The 23,089-nt window shown below is 41.5% G+C and overlaps 1 protein-coding gene across 1 annotated transcript; it reads right to left on the bottom strand.

Annotated features, from left to right (window-relative positions):
* LOC109242975 lies at positions 1-958 on the bottom strand. The gene is made up of 3 exons (XM_019409872.1): positions 834-958; positions 386-782; positions 1-99 (listed from the first exon to the last, which is right to left on the bottom strand). The coding sequence occupies exons 1-3, from the start codon at positions 956-958 to the stop codon at positions 1-3; spliced, it is 621 nt and encodes a 206-aa protein (XP_019265417.1).
* Positions 959-23,089: the final 22,131 nt, after the last annotated feature.

Raw genomic sequence — 23,089 nt, 5'->3', positions numbered from 1 at the left:
TCACAGGTCAGCAACCTTCCATGCAGCATTAGCCACATTGTGAATCTTGCTTTTGGTCGTGCTGCATTGTTGAACATTAAGCTCTTCCATTCCACTCGACTATAGTCACCAAGAAAATATATGTAGATTTGTCTAATCAAACTTCTTTTGTGTGGTTGCTCAAAGTGTCTGTTCTTCGGTACTTCTTTAGCCTCCATAACATTCTTCACCATCCAGCAAGCTTGCTGTGGTATTGACATGTTAGTGATTTGCTGCACTTTGATGTAATATGTGTGTATCCATCGAATCCACAGCTTGTCCTGCTTGTGTGCTAAGTCCTAGCAAGTATTGGCTATTGCTGCTTTGTTCCAAAGCTTCAGGTTAGTGAGGTCAAGGCCACCCCCACCTTTGGGTATGCAGACTTTATCCCAAGCACCAATGCTTTCTTTGTAATTTCATTGACCTCCAGCCATATGTAGGACCTACATAATCCTTCAATAAGCTTGATCACTTTTGTAGGTATTACAAACAATTGTGCCCAGAAAACTTGTATGCCAAACAAAACACTCTGCACTAATTGAATCCTCCCAGCATAACACAAAGTCTTAGCAGTCCAAGAAGTAATTTTGGCAGTCATTTTTTCAATGAGAGGAACACTGAGCTTCTTGGTAGATAGTGGTACACCAAGGTATTTGAAGGGCAATTCACCAGCAGAGAGGCCCAAATACTGAAATATTTGTTGTCTATGGTCTAAGGTAACCCCTCCAAAGTTGGCTTCACTCGTACTTAGATTTGCTTGTAGCCTAGAAGCTTGAGTGAATTGGTAGAATTTCTGTTGAATTGCCTATACTGACTTCAGATCCCCTCTAGCAAAAAGCAGCAAAACTAAGGTGTATAATCTCAGCTTGGAACAACGAGGATGGTATTTGAACTCTTTATCCATCTCGAGACTAGCCAGGTTCCTACTCAGATATTCCATTGTTATAGCAACAGGAAGGGTGACATTGGGTCACCTTGCCTTAGTCCCTTGGCAGCATTGAAGGGTACTGTTGGTTCTCCATTAACTATGATTGAGTAATTGACTGTTTGTATGGACTCCATACCCAAGAGGTGAATGACTGAGAAAATCCCAATTTTTCCATAACTTGCCTTAAATATGGCCATTCCACAGAGTCATAAGCTTTTTGCAAGTCAATCTTGATCATATATCAAGGAGAGATGTTCTTTCTCGAATAGGCCTTCACCAACTCATGTGCTAAAATTATATTATCACCAATCCTCCTCTAGGTATAAACCCTGCTTGAGCTTCATTGATAACTGTGTTAATGACTCCTTATATTCTTGATGCAAGGATCTTGGAACCAGTTTGTATAGCACAGTGCAACAGCAAAGTGGTCGTAATCCCTTAATAGTTTTTGGCTTGTTAGTCTTAGGAACCAGTGTAATAGCAGTGCAATTGATAGCTTTGTGTAGTTTCCCAGTAGCAAAGAAATCCAGGATAGCTTTAATAATCTCATCCTTGATAACTGGCCAAGCCTTCTTGTAAAAGCATGCATTATACCCATCAACACTAGGGGCCTTATCTTATCCAATGGAGCATAACCCTTCATAGATCTCTTCTTCAGTCACCAATGGAGCATAGCCCTTCATAGATCTCTTCTTCATAATCTCATCCTTGCTGCTGCGTAAGGTTTAGTCCTTTTTGCATCACCAATTTATCTATAGCAAGAAGTGAATATGCAACAGACACCATCAATGACTTGTAGAAAGCCACAATCTCCTCTTTGATGGCTTCAGAATCATTTAGCATATTTCCAGCAATAGAAGTAAGTTCCAGAATTTGCTTTCTCTGATTCCTTTCTTTCATAACAGCTGTAAATTACTTTGTATTAGAATCTCCTAGTTTTATCCATCTTGCTTTTGCTTTTAGTTTCAAGGCTCCTTCTTCTATCAAGTCACACTTCTCCAGGTTTTGTATTAGTCCCTTCTCTTCTAATAGTAGCTCATCAGAGCAATTAGTTGTTATGCTCCTTTGGACCCTATCAGGATCAATTTTGGCTTTCTCAATTTTCATTCTTATGAATTTGAACTCTTCAACATTTAGTTTCCTAAGCACCGGCCTAAGTGTTTTCAGTTTCATCCAGATATTCTGCATATTCTTACTGTGTTATCTCTGTTGCCATACTTGTTGAACAATGCTTAAGAAGCTCTCATGCTCGGCCCACACGTTGAATAATTTAAAAGGAGTTTTCCTATTTCCTTGGCTAACAGTTAAACTTAGGCTCATAGGAGCATGGTTAGAGATGAAAGGCACATCATATATAGTAGCTACATATCCCCATTGCATCATCCACTCATAATTGCCAAACATTCTATCAATTCTGCTCCATATTCTGTCACTCCCAGCTTGCTTATTAGATCACGTGTAATATTCAACCCTCCCATGCCAATTCACTAAGTCTCAAGTCTTGGACACACTTATTGAAGTCTTGGATTTCAAACATGCTGATTGGATTTCTATGCGTTTTATCTTGTAGCTGTAGTACAGAGTTAAAATCTCCTCCAATTACCCATGGTGTGGAGATCTTTTTCCTTATCTCTGTTAAACTTTCCCATAATGGCTTCCTTCTCTCTATAGAATTGAAACCATAGACTACTGACAATATACAATTTTGGTCCCCCATAATACCTTTAACAAAGCAATGTATAACTTGTGATTCTACTTTTAGTAAAGTAACCGAGTAGTAGTTTGAATCCCATATCGCCCGAATTCTTCCATTCACTGCATCATTATAGTTAGTAAGTGTAACGACCCGATTGGTCATTTTGAGCAATTGCGTCCGGTTCGGCAGTTTGAGGTCACGAGTAGCTTTACATAGTGTATTATGACTTGAGTGCATCATCAGATCAGGTTTTTGAGAACTTTGGAAAGGATTTTAGGAGTGACTCTCATTTGAGAAGCTCGAAATTTAAAGTATTGACCGACTTTTGAGTATTTGACCTCGGATTGGAGTTTCGATGGTTCTGATAGGCTTGGCTGGTGATTTTAGACTTAGTCGTGCTTCCGAATTTGGATTTGGAGGTCCGTAGGGTAATTTGAAGCATTTTGGCGAAAGTTGGAAAGTTGAAGTTTTGGAGGATTGAGAGGTTTGACCGATAGTTGACTTTGATGATATCGGGTTCGGAATGCGATTTTGAGAGTTGACAGCTCGGTTATTTCATTTAGGACTTGCCTGCAAAATTTGGTGTCATTTGGAGTTGATTTGAAATAGTTCGGATGCTTGGTTGCGATTCTAGAAGTTCTTGAAATTCATGGTGATTTTCATGTGTTTTGGCATCTGATTCGTGATTCTAGAGGTTATTTTGGTGTTTCGACGAGCGAGTTCGTATTATGTTTTCAAACTTGTGTGGATGTTTGTTTTGGAGTCCCGAGGGCTTGGATGAGTTTCGTACGCGTTTCGGAGTGTTTGGAAAAAGGTTTAGAACTGCTGCTGTCTGATCTCGTATTTGCGAGTTGAGGGTCGCATTTGCGACCACCGCTTTTGAGGACTTGGAATATCATTTACGAAGAGGTTGGGGACTGGCAGGCTTCGCATTTGCGGAGCTAGCCTTGCAAATTCGATGGTGAACTGGGCAGTGGAAGTTCGCTTTTGCGAACGTTTAGTCTTTCGCGTTTGCGATCCGTTTCATTTCATTTGCGATAGAGAAAGGGCTGGAACTTTTTGCTTTTGCGAAGTAATGGCCGTTTTTTCGGGGCTCGCATTTGCGAACCCCATGTCGGAAATGCGACATCTTCAGCCTTTTAATAGCTGGGCATTCCGAATTTTAGCTTCATTTTATCATATTTTGAACCCTAGGTCCGAGAGTGGGCGATTATGAGAGAGGATTTTCATATCAAATCATTGGGTAAGTACCTCTAATCAATTTTCAATTATATTTTTTGATTATATCTTATATTTAACATCAAATTCATGAGACTCTAAAGGAAAATTTGGAGAAAATTGTAAAATCTATCAAAAATGTAAATGATGATTTGAAGGACAAATTGGTATCGGAACTTGATAATTTTTGTATGGTTGAACTCGTATTGAAATGGGTGTTCGTGTTTTGTTAATTTTATCAGGTTCTGAGGTGCAGGCCCGAGAAGTTGACATTTGTTGACTTTTTGCAAATAGTATAAGGATCATAGCTTTGTTAATTAAAATTATTTTCTCTTGCATTGTTTGATGTATTTAAGTCGTCTTTGGCTAGATTGAGTTGAGCGTCGGTGAATTGATAAAGGAAAATCTAAAGTGAGTATTGAGTTGGCCGAATTAAAGTAAGTATATTGTCTAACTTTGTGTAGGGGAATTCACTCCTTAGGAATTGAGTAAATTGTGCTATCTTGATATGTGAAAGACATGTACGCAAGGTGACGAGTGGGCACACGGTCTACATAAGGTATTGACCGGTTAGATTGTCTAGTTTCTTTCCATGCCTTTGATTAAATTGTCATAACATGTGGTATCTCGTTGTTAGGCTACTCTTACATGCTCTATATGATGTTGTCAGCACTTATTAACCTCTTATGACTCTGTGCATATATGCTACATGTCCAAATTGTTGCGATTGCATGCTTAGTATCACGTGCCTTACATGTCTTGTTATTTTTGTAAGGGTTGTTGTATTCCTTGGATTTTTACGTGGTTCCATTGTTGCCGTGTACTCATACTCTTGGTTGTACGAATTATTGTAAATTGAGTTATTGAATTATTTTTGTTGATTTAAATTATCTTACGGGGGATCGGGTTGCACGCCGCAACAAGTGAAATAAGGGAGGTGGTGGAATAAGGGAGGATATTTATATTCCGATAATGTTATTGTACGGTGGGATCGGGTTGCACGCTGCAACATGTGAAATAAGGGTGAATTATTATGGTGAAATAAGGGTGGATTATGATATTAATATTATATGGTGGGATCAGGTTGCGCGCCGCAACATATTATGTTTATTGTTATGATATTGTTGTTGTACAGTGGGATCGGGTTGCACGCTGCAACAGGTAGAATAAGGGTGAATTGATATGGTGGAACAAGGGTGAATCATGATATTGATATTATGTGGTGGGATCGGGTTGCACGCCGCAGCGTATTTGTGTGTTTTGTATCCCTAGTTTTTGTCACGACCCGAGATCCCCACCACTGGGACCGTGATGGCGCCTAACATTACATTTGCTAGGCAAGCCAACGTTAGAGATTCATTAGCCAATCCTTTTACATTTCAGCGATTAACAATAAGCAAGCTATAACAAGTCAAAATGACCGCAGAAGTAAATAAATAAGAACTCTGATTATGTGCTATTACTACCCAGAATCCGAAATCACAATTCACGAACATTCTAAGATTTTTACTACAAGTATTTGTCTGAAAGAAAATATAATTGTTTGCAAAATGAAGAAAACAGTAATGTTTGGGGTATAGAAGGGGACGCCAGGGCCTGCGGACACCGACAGGTCTACTTGGGTTTTCTATGGAATGAAGTCAGCAACTCGTCTCAAGATCAGCTGGGACCGGCACAAAAATTTGCACAGGAAGTGCAGAGTGTAGTATCAGTACAATCGACCCCATGTACTGGCAAGTGTCGAGCCTAACCTCGGCGAAGTAGTGACGAGGATGAGACAAGACACCCATTAACAACATGTGCAGTATAATGATACATATACCAATAACAGCAGTAAAGGAAGAACCAGACAAGCAATATTGGGAGGGGGACATGCTGAGGGGGTCATAAGGTAAAGAAACAAGCAGTGATAAAAACTTGATCAATCAATATGCCTTAAACAGATTGAATCGGTAAAAATGGTAAAGGAAACTGCAGGGCATCACCCTTCGTGATTTTACTCTCGATCTCACCATATGAAACAATAGAAACGGCACGGCATCACCCTTCGTGCATTAACTCTCATAATATGTCACGGCATCACCCTTCGTGCATTATCACTCACAAAACATGGCACGGCATCACCCTTCGTGCTTTTACACTCTATCTCACCAAAAACAAGTAACAATAATAGCAGGGAGATAGAAATGACAATAATAAATCTTGTTTCAACATTTGATTCCATAATATCAACCTCATCTTTGAGTCCATACTCAATCAATTCCAAGGTTCATAAACATGATAGGAGTACTCGACATAACAAGTAGCTACACTAAACAAGGATAATATGATCAAAGAAAGCAATAATCACAAGAATAGGACCCACTCGCATGCTATAACTTGACAACAACGCATAGGTACTCATCACCTAACCTATACGTTGTACCTAACATTCAAACACGTAGAAAATAGGCAAATAAGACCTAATCCCTCAAGCCAAGGTTAACCACGACACTTACCTTGCTCCAACGGCCAACTAAAAGCTCAACCACCGCTTTTCCCTTCACACAAGCCTCCAGACCAACAAAATCTAGCAAATTACGAACCAAATAATTTAATTTAGGCCTTAGGAACTACCCACATAGCAAAGAATTCAATTTAGGCCATTTTTGAAAAAGTCAACACTCGGACCCGCTTGGTCCAAACCCGAAATTCGGACCAAAACACGATTACCCATTCACCCCCGAGCTCGGATATGTTGTTGGTTTTGGTATCCGACCTCAATTTGAGGTCTAAATACCCAAATTTCGAAATCCCTAGTTTCTACCCAAAAATCCCCAATTCCACCATGAAAACCTTAGATTCTAGATTGAAATCTTGTAAAATGAAGTGAAAGATTGAAATAAACTAGTTTAGAATCACTTACCTATGATTTGGGGAAGAAAGGTTCTCTAAAAAATTGCCTTTTGTGTTTTAGGTTTTGAAAATTTGAAGAATGGGAGAAAAATCCCGTCTAAGTCTCTTTTCATATGCTGCAGATGTCGCATTTGCGACTATTTGCGAAGCCCGCAAATGCGAGAAAACCATCGCATTTGCGAGGTCTCTCACACTTCTGCTTCCTTCTCAAAGAGAAGAAATGCTCGCAATTGCGAGCTGACCTGATCGCAAATGCGATCCAATGATCGCAAATGCGAAGACTGCCTCCCCCTGTCCCTATCGCAATTGCGGAGGAAAGTTCGCAAATGCGAACATAAGGTGGCCCAGCTTCTCTTCGCATTTGCGATGAGAAGCTCGCAAATGCGAACTCTTCAGAGATCACTAATGCGATGATTGACCTCGCATTTGCGAGGTCTGAGGCCTGCAACAAAATCTGATTCACCAGCAGTGATCTAAGTCCCATTTTCACTCCGTAGCCTATCCGAAACTCACTGAGCCCTCGAGGCTCCAAACCAAACATACACACAAGTCTTAAAACATCATACAAACTTGCTCGCACGATTAAATCACCAAAATAACACCTAGAACTACAAATTTAGCACCAAATCAAATGAAATCTCAAGAAAACTTTAAAACTTCTAGTTTCTCAATCGGACGTCCGAATCACGTCAAACAAATTCCGTTTCTCACCAAATTTCACAGATAAGTTATAAATATTATATCGGACATGTACCGGGCTTCGAAACCAAAATACGGACCCGGTATCAACAAGGTCAAACATCATTCAATTCTTTAAAACTATTAGATTTCACACTTCTAATTTTCAACAAAAATTCATAACTCGAGCTACGAACCTCAGAATTCGATTATGGGCATGCACCCAGGTCCCATATTTCATTACGGACCCACCGGGACTGTCAAAACATGGGTCCGAGTCTGTTAACTCAAAACGTTGACTGAAGTAAACTAATTGAAAGATTGAAATAAACTAGTTCATCCTCGTACGGACATAGAAAAGTACCTGAATTGGTAAAAAGGTGGGGATATCTACTCCGCATCATGGACTCGGACTCCCGGGTAGCTACCTCAATAGGCTGACCTCTCCACTGCACTCGAACTGAAGGATAACTTTTCGATCTCAACTGACGAACCTGCTGGTCTAGAATTGCTACTGGCTCCTCCTCTTAGGTCAAATCCTTGTCCAGCTGGACAGTGCTGAAGTCTAACACGTGGGATGGATCGTCGTGATACTTTCGAAGCATGGACACATGAAACACTGGATGGACCGCTGATAAACCAAGTGGCAATGCAAGTCTATAAGCCATCTCTCCTACTCGCTCAAGAATCTCAAATGGCCCGATGTATCTAGGGCTCAGCTTGCCCTTCTTTCCAAACCTCATTAAACCCTTCATGGGTGACACACGAAGCAACACACAGAGTAACAACACGGACCTTACGGTCGGCATAACTCTTCTGCCTGGACTGAGCTGTGCGAAGCCTATCCTGAATGATCTTAACTTTATCCAAGGCATCCTGTACCAAATATGTACCCAATAACCAAGCCTCCTCCAGCTCAAACTATCCAACCAGCGGTCGACATCGTCTACCATATAATGCCTCATAGGGAGCCATCTAGATGCTCGACTGATAGCTATTGTTGTAGGCAAACTCTACTAGCAGTAAAAACTGATCCCACGAACCTCCGAAGTCAATAACACACGCGCGGAGCATATCATCCAATATCTGAATAGTGCGCTCGGACTGCCCGTCCGTCTGGGGATGAAATGCTGTGCTCAGCTCAACCCGCATGCCCAACTCACGCTGCACTGCCCTCCAAAAATGCGAGGTAACTGCGTACCTCGATCAGAAATGATAGACACGGGCACACCGTGAAGACGAATGATCTCGTGGATATAAATCTCTGCCAACCGCTCTGAAGAATAGGTAACTGCCACAAGAATGAAATGCGATAACTTGGTCAGTCTATCCACAATAACCCAAACTGCATCAAACTTCCTCTGAGTCCGCGGGAGTCCAACAATGAAATCCATAGTGATAGGCTCCCACTTCCACTCAGGAATCCCTATCTTCTGAAGCAAACCACCAGGTCTCTGATGCTTGTACTTTACTTGCTGACAATTTAGACACCGAGCTACATATGCAACTATATCCTTCTTCATCCTCCTCCACCAATAATGCTGCCGCAAGTCCTTATACATCTTGGCGGTGCCTGGATGAATAGAATACCGGGAACTGTGGGCCTCCTCTAGAATCAACTCATGAAGTCCGTCCACATTAGACACAGAAACACGATCCTGCATCCTCAAAACTCCATCATCTCCAATCGTAACCTGCTTGGAATCACCGTGCCGCACTGTGTCCCTAAGGACAAGCAAGTGAGGGTCATCATACTGCCGCTCCCTTATGCGCTCGAACAATGAAGACCGAGCGACCGTATGAGCTAGAACACGACTGGGCTCAGAAACATCCAACCTCACGAACTGATTGGCCAAGGACTAAACATCTAATGCAAGCAGTCTCTCACCGACTGGAATGTACGCAAGGCTGCCCATACTAGTTGACTTCCTACTCAAAGCATCAGTCACCATATTGGCCTTCCCGGGATGATACAAGATGGTGATATCATAGTCTTTCAATAGCTCCAACCACCTCCTCTTCCTCAAATTGAGCTCCTTTTGCTTGAACAAATACTACAAACTCCGATTATCCGTGAACACCTAACACACACGCCATAAAGATAGTGCCTCCAAATCTTCAGCGCATGAACAATGGTTGCCAGCTTTAAGTCATGGACAGGATAATTCTTTTCATGAACCCTAGCTACCGTGAAACATATGCAATTACCTTGCCACCCTGCATCAATACAGCACCAAGTCCAATACGAGATGTGTCACAATATACTGTATAAGGCCCTGAACCTGTGGGCAACACTAACACCGGCGTCGTAGTCAAAGTTGTCATGAGCTTCTGAAAGCTCGCCTCACACTCGTCTGACCATCTGAACGGGGCATTCTTCTGGGTCAACCTAGTCAATGTGGCTGCCATAGATGAGAACCCCTCCACAAACAGACGGTAATAACCCGCCAATCCCAAGAAACTACGGATCTCTGTGGTTGAAGTAGGTCTAGGCCAGTTCTGAATGGCCTCACTCGTTAGAGGATCCACCTGAATACCCTCTACTGATACAACGTGCCCCAAGAAGGCGACTGAGATCAACCAAAACTCGCATTTTGAAAACTTAGCATATAACTGGCTATCTCTCAGAGTCTGAAGAATGATCCGAAGGTGCTGCCCATGCTCCTCTTGGCTGCACAAGTAGATCAAAATATCATCAATAAACACAATCACAAAGGAATCCAAATGGGGCATGAACACCCGGTTCATCAAATCCATAAATTTTGCTGGGGCATTTGTCAAGCCAATTGACATCACTAAAAACTCATAATGCCCATATCGAGTATAAAAAGTTGTCTTAGGGTCATCGGATGCCCTAATCCTCAACTGATGGTAGCCAGACCTCAAATCAATCTTTGAAAACACCTTGAGACCCTGAAGCTGATCAAATAAGTTGTCAATCGTTGGCAATGGATACTTGTTCTTGATGGTGACTTTGTTCAACTGCTGATAATCTATGCACATCCTCATCGATCCATCCTTCTTCTTCACAAGCAACACAGGTGCACCCCAGGGAGAGACACTAGGTCTAATAAAGCCCTTATCAAGCAAATCTTGCAATTCCTCCTTCAATTCTTTCAACTCTGGCGGGGCCATACGATATGGTGGAATAGAAATGGGCTGAGTGCCCGGAGCCAAATCAATACAGAAATCAATATCTCTATCGGGTGGCATCCTCGACATGTCTGTAGGAAATACCTCTGGAAACTCACGAATGACTGGTATTGCATCTATGGAAGGAACCTCCACACTAGAATCGCGAACATAAGCCAAATAAGCCAAATAAGCTAAACACCCCGTTTGACGGCCACCTGAAGCACCGTGAGAAGCCAGGATGCTGAATGAAATGGCCTGAAAGGATGGCCTCTACCAAAAGTACCGCTTCCTCCAGACGAGGTACCACTGAATCCTCCAGAATGACGAGGTCTCTTGTCGGATCCCTGACCACTCCCCTGAGCTAGTACTATCTCGACTCGCTTGGCAACATTGGCTGCCACCTGAAAGGAAATCTCACTCCCAGTCTCCTTAGCCATCTGCAATCTGATAGGCTGAGCAAGTCCCTCAATAAACCTCCTGACCCTCTCTCTCTTTCTCTTTCTCGGTAGGAAGCAAAAGAATAGCATGACGGGCCAAATCCACAAATCGAGTCTCATACAGAATGACAGTCATACAGCCCTGCTGAAGGCGCTTGAACTGCCTCCAATAGTCCTCTCTCAATGTGACAGGAAGGACTTCTCAAGAAATAACTGAGAGAACTGGTCCCAAGTGAGAGCTAGCGACCCAGCTGGTCTAGTCAACATATAATCCTTCTACCATTTATTGGCAGAACCCGACAACTGGAATGCAACGAAATCAACCCTTTGGGTCTTCACTATGCCCGTGTCCCATAACACCTCATGACAACTGTCTAGATAGTCCTGGGGATCCTCTGAAGGTGAACCGCTGAAATAAATCGGGAAAAGCTTGGTAAACCTATCCAATCTCCATAGAGCCTTAGCAGACATAACTGATCCATCACCGGTCTATGCCGCAACACCCGGCTGTACTAACCCAACGGGTTGAGCTGCCGGAGTCATAAACTGAGGGCCCATCTACTCCGGAGTGTGGGTAGCGGGAGTATGTGCTCCTCCCCTAGCCTGAGAGACGGCTGGTGCTATAGAGAGTGTGCCGGTCTGTACCAGACTCTCCATGAGGCCCACTAGATGGACCAAACCATCCTAAAGTACCGGGGTGGCAATGAACCCTTTTGGGACCTGAGCTAGTCCTGCTGGAATGATCTAGGTTGGAGCCTCCTCATCAAACTCTAACAGAGGCTCCGCCACTGGTGCTGCTACTCGAGCTCTGGAATGAGCCCTGCCCCTGCCTCAGCCTCGTCCTCTACCCCTCGTAAGAGCTGCCACCGGGGGCTCTGGCTGCTGCTCCGCTAAAGATACAGTACGTGTTCTCTCCATCTGCAAAAGAATAAAAGTAGAAGTGTTCGATTAGCACTGAGAGAACATAATCGCACGACAGAGAAAAATAGAAGTGAACTTTTTTCTAAACTCTGTAGCCTCTGAGAGATAAGTACAGACGTCCCCGTACCGATCCCCCACCATCGGGACCGTGATGGCGCCTAAATTACACTTGCTAGGCAAGCCAACATTAGAGATTTATTAGCCAATCCTTTTACATTTCAGTGATTAACAATAAGCAAGTTATAACAAGTCAAAATGAACGCGGAAGTAAATAAATATCAACTTCGATTATATGTTATTACTACCCAAAATCCAGAGTCATAATTCATGAACATTCTAAGATTTTTACTACAAGTATTTGTCCGAAAGAAAATATAACTGTTTGCGAAATAAAGAAAACAGTGAAGTATGGGGTATAGAAGGAGACGCCGACAGGTCTACCTTGGGTCTCCATTGGAATGAAGTCATCAACTCGTCTCAAGATCAGCTCGGACCGACACCAAAATCTGCACAGGAAGTGCAGAGTCCAGTATCAGTACCATCAACCCCATGTACTGGTAAGTGTCGAGCCTAACCTCGGCGAAGTAGTGACGAGGATGAGACAAGACACCCACAAACAACCTATGTGGTATAATGATACATATACCAATAACAGTAGTAAAGGAAGAACAAAACAAGCAACATTGGGAGGGGGACATGCTGACGGGATCACAAGGTAAAGAAACAAGCAATGATAAAGACTTGATCAATCAATATGCCGTAAACATATAGAACAAGTAAAAATGGTAAAGAAAACTGTACGACATCAGCCTTCGTGCTTTTACTCTCGATCTCACCATATGAAACAATAGAAACGGCACGGCATCACCCTTCGTGCTTTTACACTCTCTCTTACCAAAAATAGATGGGACATAGAAATTACAACAACAAATCTTGTTTCAACATTTGATTCCACAATATCAACCTCATCTTTTAGTCCATACTCAATCAATGCCAAGGTTCATAAACACGATAGGAGTGCTCGACATAACAAGTAGCTAGTGAAAATAAGGATAATATGATCAAAGAAAGTAATAATCACAAGATTAGGACCAACTCACATGCTATAACTTGACAACAACGCAAAGGTACTCGTCACATCACCTATACATTGTACCTAACATTCAAACACGTAGAAAATAGGCAAATTAGACCTAATCCCTAAAGCCAAGGTTAACCACGACACTTACCTCGCTCCAACGGCCAACTCAAAGCTCAACCACTACTTTTCCCTTCACACAAGCCTCCGGACCAACAGAATCTAGCAAATTACCAACCAAATGATTCAATTTAAGCCTTAGGAACTACCCACTATAGCAAAGGATTCAATTTAGGCTATTTTTGAAAAAGTCAACAAAAGTCAACGCCTGGGCTCGCTTGGTCCAAACCCGAAATTCAGATAAAAACCCAATTTCCCTTTCTCTCCCAAACCCGGATGTGTAATTGGTTTTTGAATCCGACCTCAATTTGAGGTCTAAATCCCCAAATTTCGAAATCCCTAGTTTCTACCCAAAAATCTCCAATTCCACCATGAAAACCTTAGATTCTAGGTTGAAAACTTGTAAAATGAAGTGAAAGATTGAAATAAACTAGTTCAGAATCACTTACCTATGATTTGGGGAAGAAAGGTTCTCTAGAAAATTGCCTCTTATGTTTCAGGTTTTGAAAATTTGAAGAATGGGAGAAAAATCCCGTCTATGTCTCTTTTCATCAGTTGCAGATGTCGCATTTGCGACCTGGGATTCGTAAATGCGAAACCGCAAATGCGAGAAAATCATCGCATTTGCGAGGTGTCTCACACTTATTCTTCCTTCGCAAATGTGAAGAAATGCTCACAATTGCGAGCGGAGCTGATCACAAATGCGATCCAATGATCGCAAATGAGATCCAATGATTGCAAATACGAAGACTGCCTCCCCCCGGTCTCCATCGCAATTGCGGGGGAAAGTTCACAAATGCGAACATAAGGTGTCCCATCTTCTCTTTGCATATGCGATGAGAAGCTCGCAAATGCGAACTCTTCAGAGATCACAAATGCGATGATTAACCTCGCATTTGCGAGGTCTGAGGCCTGCAACAAAATTAGATCCACCAGCAATGATCTAAGTCCCATTTTCACTCCGTAGCCTATCCCAAACTCACCCGAGCCCTCCGGGCTCAAAAACAAACATTCACACAAGTCTTAAAACATCATACGAACTTGCTCGCGCGATCAAATCACCAAACTAACACCTAGAACTACGAATTTAGCGCCAAATTAAATGAAATTCTCAACAACAATAAAATTTTAATTTTCTTAACCGGACGTCCGAATCACGTCAAACTAACTATGTTTCTCACCAAATTTCAGAGATAATTTGTAAATATTATATTGGACCTGTACCGGGCTCCAGAACCAAAAACAGACCCAGTATCAACAAGGCCAAACATCATTCAATTCTTTAAAACTATTAGATTTTCTGCCTTTTAGTTTTTAATAAAAATTCATAACTCGAGCTAGGGACCTCGGAATTCGATTCCGGGCATGCGACCAGGTCTCACATTTCATTACGGACCCACTAAAACCGTCAAAATACGGGTCCGAGTCTGTTTACTCAAAATGTTGATCGAAGTCAAACTAAAATCAACTTTTAAGGCAAAATTTGTTATTTTTATCAACTTTCAACATAAAAGCTTTATGGAAACACGCCTGGACTATGAACGCAAATCGAGGAGGGTAAAAATAAGATTTTTAAGGCTTAGGAGTGCAGAATTGAGTTCTAAAACATGAGATGACCTTTTGGGTCATCACAGTTTTATTGTATAGGCTTCAGTTCCTTCGTACGAGATTATGAGAATTTGCATTCTCCGGTTTTCACTTTCTTTTAAGGATTTAGTCATTATCATTGACATTACTACCTTGCCGTCATTTCCTGAGCTCTTTTCCTACTACTATTATTCTTGTAAATTGATTTTCAAGGTGAATTTACTACGTTGAGTCATTACCCCTCGCACTGCTGAGTTGTTAGTATCATAGTGATTTAAAATAAAAGAGTTAATATCATGCAACCTTGTGTGACTTGTAAGTTAGAACTCGCCGTATATTTCAGTATTTACTATTTCTAATAGTTGTTATATTTTATTTCAATTGATTTCTCAACTTAATCTCCTTAACCTGTTTGAGGTTGTTATTCTAATTAAAAAAGGAATTGTTATTATGTTTTGATTTAATTAATTCTATATTAAATGCAATAGCTTATTTGATGTTGTATTTTATTTGAAAATATTATTTTTCTTCACTCAAATGATTTCTAAAATAAACTCATCTTTCTCGTTGATTTCCTATTTGGCCTAGAAACTATAAATTTACTTTATTATATATAAATAGAATTTCTTGAACATCTTAATTAGCATCTGATACGGATATTATGTACCGAGTAGCACATGAATTTCACCGTGCAAAGAGAGATAGAAAGATGTGGGCACAAGGTGCCGTGTGTATGTTAAAGGGTTGGAAGTTGTGGTTTATGGTATGAGATTACGAGAAATGTAATTATTGGAATCGTGTATTAGAAACAATTTATTTGGTTGAGTTGACATCGTTTTCCCTACTTGAGCACATTTACACTTATCTGTATCCCAACTACGTTGTTGTTTAATTACTTGGTTATTTCTTGTTGCCATTCGTGTTTTCCCCTTATCGCCACTACTGTTTGTAATTTGATTTATTCCTTCTACTGGCATTACTTTGATATCCCAATCTTGTTAGCTTTATGTCATATCCTGCACAGGATTATATGTTCGGTAGGTGTCTTGACCTGGCCTCATCACTACTCTACCGAGGTTAAGCTTGATACTTACTGGGTACCACCATGGTGTACTCATACTACACTTCTGCACATCTTTTTGTGCAGAACCAGGTACTTCGAATAGAGTTGGTTTTGAGACTTATGCTTGGTGTGGCTAGAGACTTAAAGGTACACCTACTGGGCATTCACAGGCTCTGAAGTCACCTTCTATTGTATTTATTTCCATTGTTTCTTTTTGTTTCGGAATAGTGATGTATTCATTATGTATAACTACTCCTAGAAAGGCTTATGACTTGTACTATAACGACCCGACCAGTCGTTTTGAGCTCTAGCGCGTCATTCAGCAGTTTGAGGCTATGAGCAGCTTCACTTCAGGTATTATGATTTGTACGCATAGTCGGAATTGAGATTCAGGGAGTTTAGAGTTGATTTGGAAATAGAATTATCATTTCGAAAGCTTAAAGTTGGAAGAATCTGACTGAGGGTTGATTTTGAGTCAACAACCTTAGAATCAGGATTTGAAGGTTTCAATAGGTTCGTATGATGATTTCAGACTTGGCCGTATGTCCAGATCAGGATTTGGATGACCAGGAGCATTTCGACGTCTATTTTGGAAGCTATCATTTTGGAAGAATTTCATAAATTTGGGTTGAAGTGCATTTCAACGTTATCGATGTCCGTTTGGGATTTCGGGTATAAGAATAGCTTCGTATGGTGATTCTAGTATTGGGAGCACGCCCCGAAGAGGATTTGGAGGTCCGTAGGTCATTTTGGAGTTGTTTGGCGAAAGTTAGAAATTTGAAGATTTTTGAGAAATCTGACCGGAAGTGGACTTTTTGATATCGAGGTCGGATTCCAATTATGGAAGTTGGAGTAGGTCCGTAATGTCAAACACGACTTGTTTGCAAAATTTGAGGTCAATCATACGTGATTTGATAGGTTTAGGCATCGAATGAAGAAGTTTGAAATATTAAAGTTCATTAAGCTTGGAATGGGGTGTGATTCATGAATTCGACGTTGTTTGATGTGATTTGAAGCCTCGAGCAGGTCTGTGCTAGGTTTTGGGACTTGTTGGTATAATTGGTTGAGGTCCCGAGGGCCTCGGGTGGAATCCGGGCGATGAACGGATCACGTTTGGACTTGGATGAAAGGTTAGAGCAGCTGCCATCTGGTGTAACCGCACCTACAAAGTTTTGGCCGCAGGTGCGGAGCCGCATAAGCGGCCTAGGAGTCGCAGAAGCAGGCAAGAGCGCCGGTGCGAGGGAAGATCCGCACCTGCGAAGGCAGATACGGAAGGGGGATCGCAGAAGCGGAAGCTACTGGGTTGAATTAGAGCCGCACCTGCAATGGATTTACGCAGGTGTGGAGCCGCAGAAGTGGCTACTGGACCGCAGGTGCGAAGGTCGGGGCTGGGCAATGTCTTCTTTAAAGCGAAGGGTTTGGCTCAAATTCATTTTATTCATTTGTGGGAGCAGATTTTGGAGCAATGTGGAGTGCCATCTTCATCAACTAATAAGGGGTAAGTGCTTTCTTCCCAATTTTGACTTAAATACATGATTTTATATGGATATAATCACAGAAAATTAGTGGGAATCTGGGTTTGGTGGAAAAAACCTAGAATTTATATTCTTGGATCCTGACCACGATTTTTGGACATGGGACTTGGAATAAGTTATATATTTGAGTTCGTGGCGTTATGCGTAAAGTTTATCTTAGAAAAATTTCGGAATACGGGCACATGGGCCCGAGGGTGATATATTATCGACTTTTCGATCGGGGTTAGAAATTGTTATAAATTGGATTTTAATGAGTATTTGAGAATATATTAATGGGTTTGCATAACTATTGGCTAGTTTTGCAGCGTTGAGCATCGATTTGAGTTGTTTGAACGGCTCGGAAGCCGATTATGGAACTTCGGAGCGAGGTAATTCTTCTTTCTAACCTTGTAAGAGGGAATATACCCCATAGGTGGAATAAATCAATATGTGTTCATATTTGTGGGGGCTACGTACGCAACGAGGTGACGAGAGTCCGTGCGTAGCTACTATTATGCTTAAGTTCAGGTAGTCTAGGACCCAAAAGCATGATTTACTTGTAATATTTGCAATCTTGTCGTCAATTTAAAATGCTTAAATCATATCAAACTTTGTAAATAAATTTCTAAAAGGCTAGACATCGTTTTCTTGACTTTTAAAAGAGAAATTGCCCTTTCCTTGGATAATTACCCCTTGATGAATTCTTGATTGACTGCTTGAATGTGTTTATCTTTTGTGGAACGGACCGAACGCCTTGGTAGATTAAATAGATGCATCTATTGTTCGCTCCATTCTACCCTCTAGCAATGCACTGTTTAAATATTTGTTGTATCGGGCCGTACGACCTCGACATGATTTGCGCATGCTTGTATTACTTGCCTTGAAATTATAATTAATGATATTTCCTCCCTGGTCTGAGATAAATTGATAAATGATGAAATATGAATTTAGAAAGCTCTTATTATCAAAAGGATTGTTTACTTGCTTCGTGATTTCCTTGAGTTTACTACCATTTTTAATAAATCCACGATTGATTATATTTGATGGCCATAGTAAGTGTCGGAGTCGACCTCTCGTCACTACTTCTTCGAGATTAGACTGGATACTTACTGGGTACGCATTGTTTTTGTACTCGTACTACACTTGCTATACATTTTGTTGTACAGGCAAAAATATTTAGTGTCCTTGTGGCGCAGCAGCGTGGTTTATACAGGGACTTAGGTGAGTTGCATCTTGTGTCACAATCCGCAGCCAGCAGATTCTCCTTCAGAGTACTTGTATTTTCCTTTCTGTCCAATTTGTATTGCGGACAGATTGTCTGTTATTTTTACTTCCTAGTAGATGCTCATGCACTTGTGACACCGGGTTCTAGGATGATTATAGGTTTATTCAGTATTGAAATTTATTAATAACACTATTATTTACTCTACGAAGTTCACCATTATATGACTTAAGGAAGTTATGATTTCAAAAATACTAAAATGAGAACCAAAGTAATTATTTATTGTTGGCTTGCCTGACGGCGGTGTCCGGCGCCATTACGACCTTTAGTGATTTTGGGTCGTGACAACATGGTATCAGAGCACTAGGTTCACTTAGGTCTCACAAGTCATGAGCGAGTCTAATAGAGTCTTGCGGATCGGTACAATCACTTTTGAACTTATCTTCGAGATGGTACATGGCTGTTAAGAGTACTCCCCTTCTTGATTCCTCATCGTGCGATTTGATTCCTTTGAGGCTTATGCCTTCATTTCTTTCTCATTCAATCTTATGCGACGTGAAGCAATGGTTATAAATCGGGAATCGAGGAATTTTAATGGTACTACAGATGTGGTGCGTGATGTTTCCCCCTGCGTAGTTGATTGGGCTATTGTCGTCACCTTGCAGACGGATATTCTATCATTTCAGCTCAGTAGCCTTACTACTGAGATCTTTGGGGCTATGCATAGGTTGCTATGATGCTCAGGAGTTGTTGTTGCACAGTAATTGATGTGATGGTAGGATGCTTGCCTATGTGTCGGGGCAGTGAATAGCTTGAAAGGAGGTTTACTCTGTGCATGGTTCTGAGATTTGGTATCTTATTTCCGGCGCAAGAAAGTCAATCGGACTATGAATGTTCAGGTTTTCGGTCGATGGAATAACGAGACTTGGTATTTTCGAGCGTGGTAGAATTTTTATCAATAGTCTGGTGTCGTCGCCCTTGATTGGATGTGTCAAGTTCGCCGGTGTTATGGTCTTCATCAATTGCCTTCGGGCAGCATAGTGTGAGATGGTGCCAGTGAAACAGTCGTCAGAGATAGCGGAGTGCAGCAATTTCAGAATTTAATGGGTAATTCTAATGCTGACGGCTCGAGAAAGCTGATCATCAGAAAGGTTTGAAGTTAGTAGCGATCTGTTAGTTCAAGTGCTACAAATATAGATTTTCATTTAAGGCAACAACTAGGCAGCGAAGGATTAGGATGTACATGTGGGAGGTTCCTTGCGGTGGTTATACTTATAGAAGGCCAAGTGTGAGAAACGTGAGTTGAGTAGTTTCTTAAAGGAGTGAGTTTTACCAAAGTGGGAGAGTGGCGGAGTAGCGTAGGGGTTCAGTTGTAGGATGACTACATGCCTCGAGGAAATTTTAGAGTGACTTGGGATTCAGGGTGGACAGTGATTGGGTCTACGGACTTAATTTGGAATATTGGCTATTAGGCGGCGGGAGATTTGATGCAACAATAAGAAGTTGCTTGATATGAAGAAGGATACAACATAACTTTGAATTGGAAGACATTGTCGCACATTTAGTTGATGTCCATGAGGAGTAAATGGACTTGTGCAGCTGGTGAATGAGAACAGGCTCAGGAGGGGTTACCGACTTTGAAGTGATTCTACCCCGTGCAGCAACGTTGGAAGATGTCGGCATGTAATTTCCATAGGTGGGTTATCTCCTGTGAGCAGGTCAGCGGTCGCGTAGTTGATGAAGCTTCTACGAAGAATTTTACTGGCTATCTGGTGAGAGGTTGAATATGTAAACGTGGCTATTGATTCAGAGTGTTCATGAAATGGTTAACAGGGATTTCGAGAAATTTGGCGGATTGATTGTACAAGATCATGTCAACGATGAAGAAAAAATCTTGGTAGGTTCCAGGTTTATGCAATGGTAGCTTCAAGCTAAGTGGGAGAGCCCCACCGCCTACGATTGGATTGTATGGTTGTCTACTTGTGAGATTTCTGGTAATCAACATATTGGTGGGTTATTATGACTAAGGAAAGAGAACATCAGTGGTAAATTGAGCAAGGGATTTAAGGAATGTGTGCTATTATTGGCCCTATTGACTCATGTTCAAGCTTTGGGAAGACTCAGAGTTTATGCTTCGTGTAGATGTGATTTACAAGGAAAGTGATTTAGCCGGGTGCTTCTTTAAAAGAGTGTTCATGTGCTAGAAAAGCCTTAGATTTGATTATATTCGGGACCAAGTAAGAGCGGGTAACTTTCAACAACGGTCCTAGTGAATTCAAAAGTTAAAATGCGGTGCTTAAGGATTTTAAGGCCGCAGTATAGTTATGAATCGAGCTTTTGTAGCGGATTATGAAAAGGGTCTTGGAGCATTCTATGATATCTTTGGATTGCAGTGTAGCATTTGGAGGAATGGGAGGATATGACTTCAGATTCGTAGAGGAATTATCAAAATGGTGTACCTGTTGAGGATGCGAATATGTGCACAAGGAGGGTATGAAATGTTTCGTGGGATCTGAGACAACATGGTCACGTGATATGAGGTCACTCAAGATAAATTCAGATTTGGGTTCGTGATGTTTTGAATGAAGCTATTATTATTCCCAAGGCAAGTCCAGAGTAAACTAAAGGAAGCCAGATCGGTTAGAAATAGTTGGATTGGCATGATGGTGGCAATGATCAGTTCCTTCAGCGTGTTAAGTTATACATGTGCCTTGTGGTGGTACGTGCGAGGCCAGACGGCCGCCTGAATCGATTTTATGTGGAGGCATTCGAGTTTTATGGCCTGTTATGTGTAGATGGATCTCAGAGGGGTTTCGGTGGTTTAGACCACCACTTGAGGTTGGTATTTTCTACGGGTATGAGAATTGAGTCACGTGCTGCAATAGTTCTCTTGAAATGAGCTAAGTAAAAGGTTTCTATATGATGAAGTGTTTACCCTATTAGTGGTTTAGGAGTTATGATGAAATTCTTGGGTTCTCGTGTATTGGTAAGACAAGTGCGGTGAGTGGCATGAAATTTGAAAGTTAAAGACTAAGGTTGCAGTTTGGTGTTGACGAGGATGTCACTAGCTCGGATGAGCAGGAGAGAACTTAGATGCTTAGAGTAAGTTGGTATTGTCTTCAGCGTCACCTGAGCTCAGTGCCTTGTATAAGAGGCTTCGTGTATTCATTTACGGATCCTTGATTCGCTTTACAACATTAGTATGGTCGGTGGTGTGGATGTGTAGAGTTGTTACCTGGTGCGGAAGGTCATGGGAGTGCTTCCCTAGGAAAGATTGTGTAAGAGTGGCATGTAGTCACTTAATTGAGTGAAGATTGAAACCAAGTAGGAGGATTGTGGTAATATCGCTGATTCGAGAATTTATGCCTGGAGGGCATTCGGTTCACTTGGTTGTGGACTGTGGATGTTTGTTTCGGTTATGATGGTTGTTCTTGCGTGTTATGGGAAAAAGGGTTACTATGGATCCTCGAAAGGTTATTAGCCTAGTACGGTGCGATCAAAATCGGCTTGAGGTCTGTGGATGGATATAAATATTACCATGGGCTCTTTGTCAGGCCGGATGCGTTCATTTCAGCATAGCGCTCCTCTCCTTATGGAGGAGTATTCAAACGTTAGACGTTATTTCATCATCGGTTATTTAATGTAATACTATATTGTGTTGTGTGAGTTGTGAAACGGCTTGATAAATTTCTTATGTGTTGAGGTTCCGCGTAGCGATGGTGTTATGTGAGTAGGATGGCTCTCGAGGTTCAGATCATACATCACACCTTAGTTGTGCTTGAGTTTTGTATCGTATGGCGATGTCTGTCCTCCCGGGGATGGTATTATGTACTTAGCTTGCTTATGGCCGATATTCGGATATTTTGTAGTAATGAGCATTCTAGCTCGGTAGGTATTTCCTTTATAGATTTTATGTGTGGATCGGGTGGCACGCCGCCACGAGTATGTTGTTTGGATCGAGTTGCACTCCGCAATAGTGTGATATTGAGTACAGTCCCCTATATTCTATTTTGTGTGTTTTGTTTCCCATTTTCTAAGGAAGGTTCATAACACCTTTTTGGTTGTCTAATTAGTTATGTGGGTTGAGTAGTACCGTCCAGAGTTCGTTTTCCTTATGTATCACGCCGAGTTTGTAGCTTATGGGCACAGTGTGTCATCACATGAGACTTTTGGCAGCGTCTGAGGTGGCTTATTGCCTGAACAACTTATGCTGGGTGAGACGAGATTATTGGATCCGGGATTAGTGCGATCAGATTATATGAAGTATAGTAAAGAGCAGATACCATTATTTGGTTATAATGGGGTGATGATTCTTGTCAAGAGGAGAGACTCAATGATTTGTTGACTTAGCAGTTGGTTATGAGTTTCTACACGTCTCTTCCGTCGTGGCAGTATTACAAGAGTTGGTATGTCATGAGGTGCATGGTGAACATCAGATTCGGGGAATGTCGGCTATTATGATCAAAGAATGTTATTATGGTCATGTGAATGATGCGGTGCATGGTGTCAGTTCAGCAATGGTATGCAGTCATGTTCTCGTACATCTTGTGGTGATTGATACGGTGTTCATATGTTGGAA

The sequence above is a fragment of the Nicotiana attenuata genome, unplaced genomic scaffold (genome assembly GCF_001879085.1).
Source record: "Nicotiana attenuata strain UT unplaced genomic scaffold, NIATTr2, whole genome shotgun sequence".
NCBI lineage: Eukaryota > Viridiplantae > Streptophyta > Magnoliopsida > Solanales > Solanaceae > Nicotiana > Nicotiana attenuata.
This window is presented reverse-complemented; position numbering and strand designations above follow the sequence as displayed.

Excerpts from the sequence above, each read along its gene's own strand:
- LOC109242975 (XM_019409872.1), bottom strand. The coding sequence starts at position 958 with ATGGAATATCTGAGTAGGAACCTGGCTAGTCTCGAGATGGATAAAGAG. Across the intron at positions 783-833 it reads TTTGCTAGAGGGGATCTGAA|GCTACAAGCAAATCTAAGTA; the intron begins GTCAGTATAGGC and ends TCAAGCTTCTAG. Across the intron at positions 100-385 it reads TAAAGTCTGCATACCCAAAG|TCGAGTGGAATGGAAGAGCT; the intron begins GTGGGGGTGGCC and ends TGGTGACTATAG.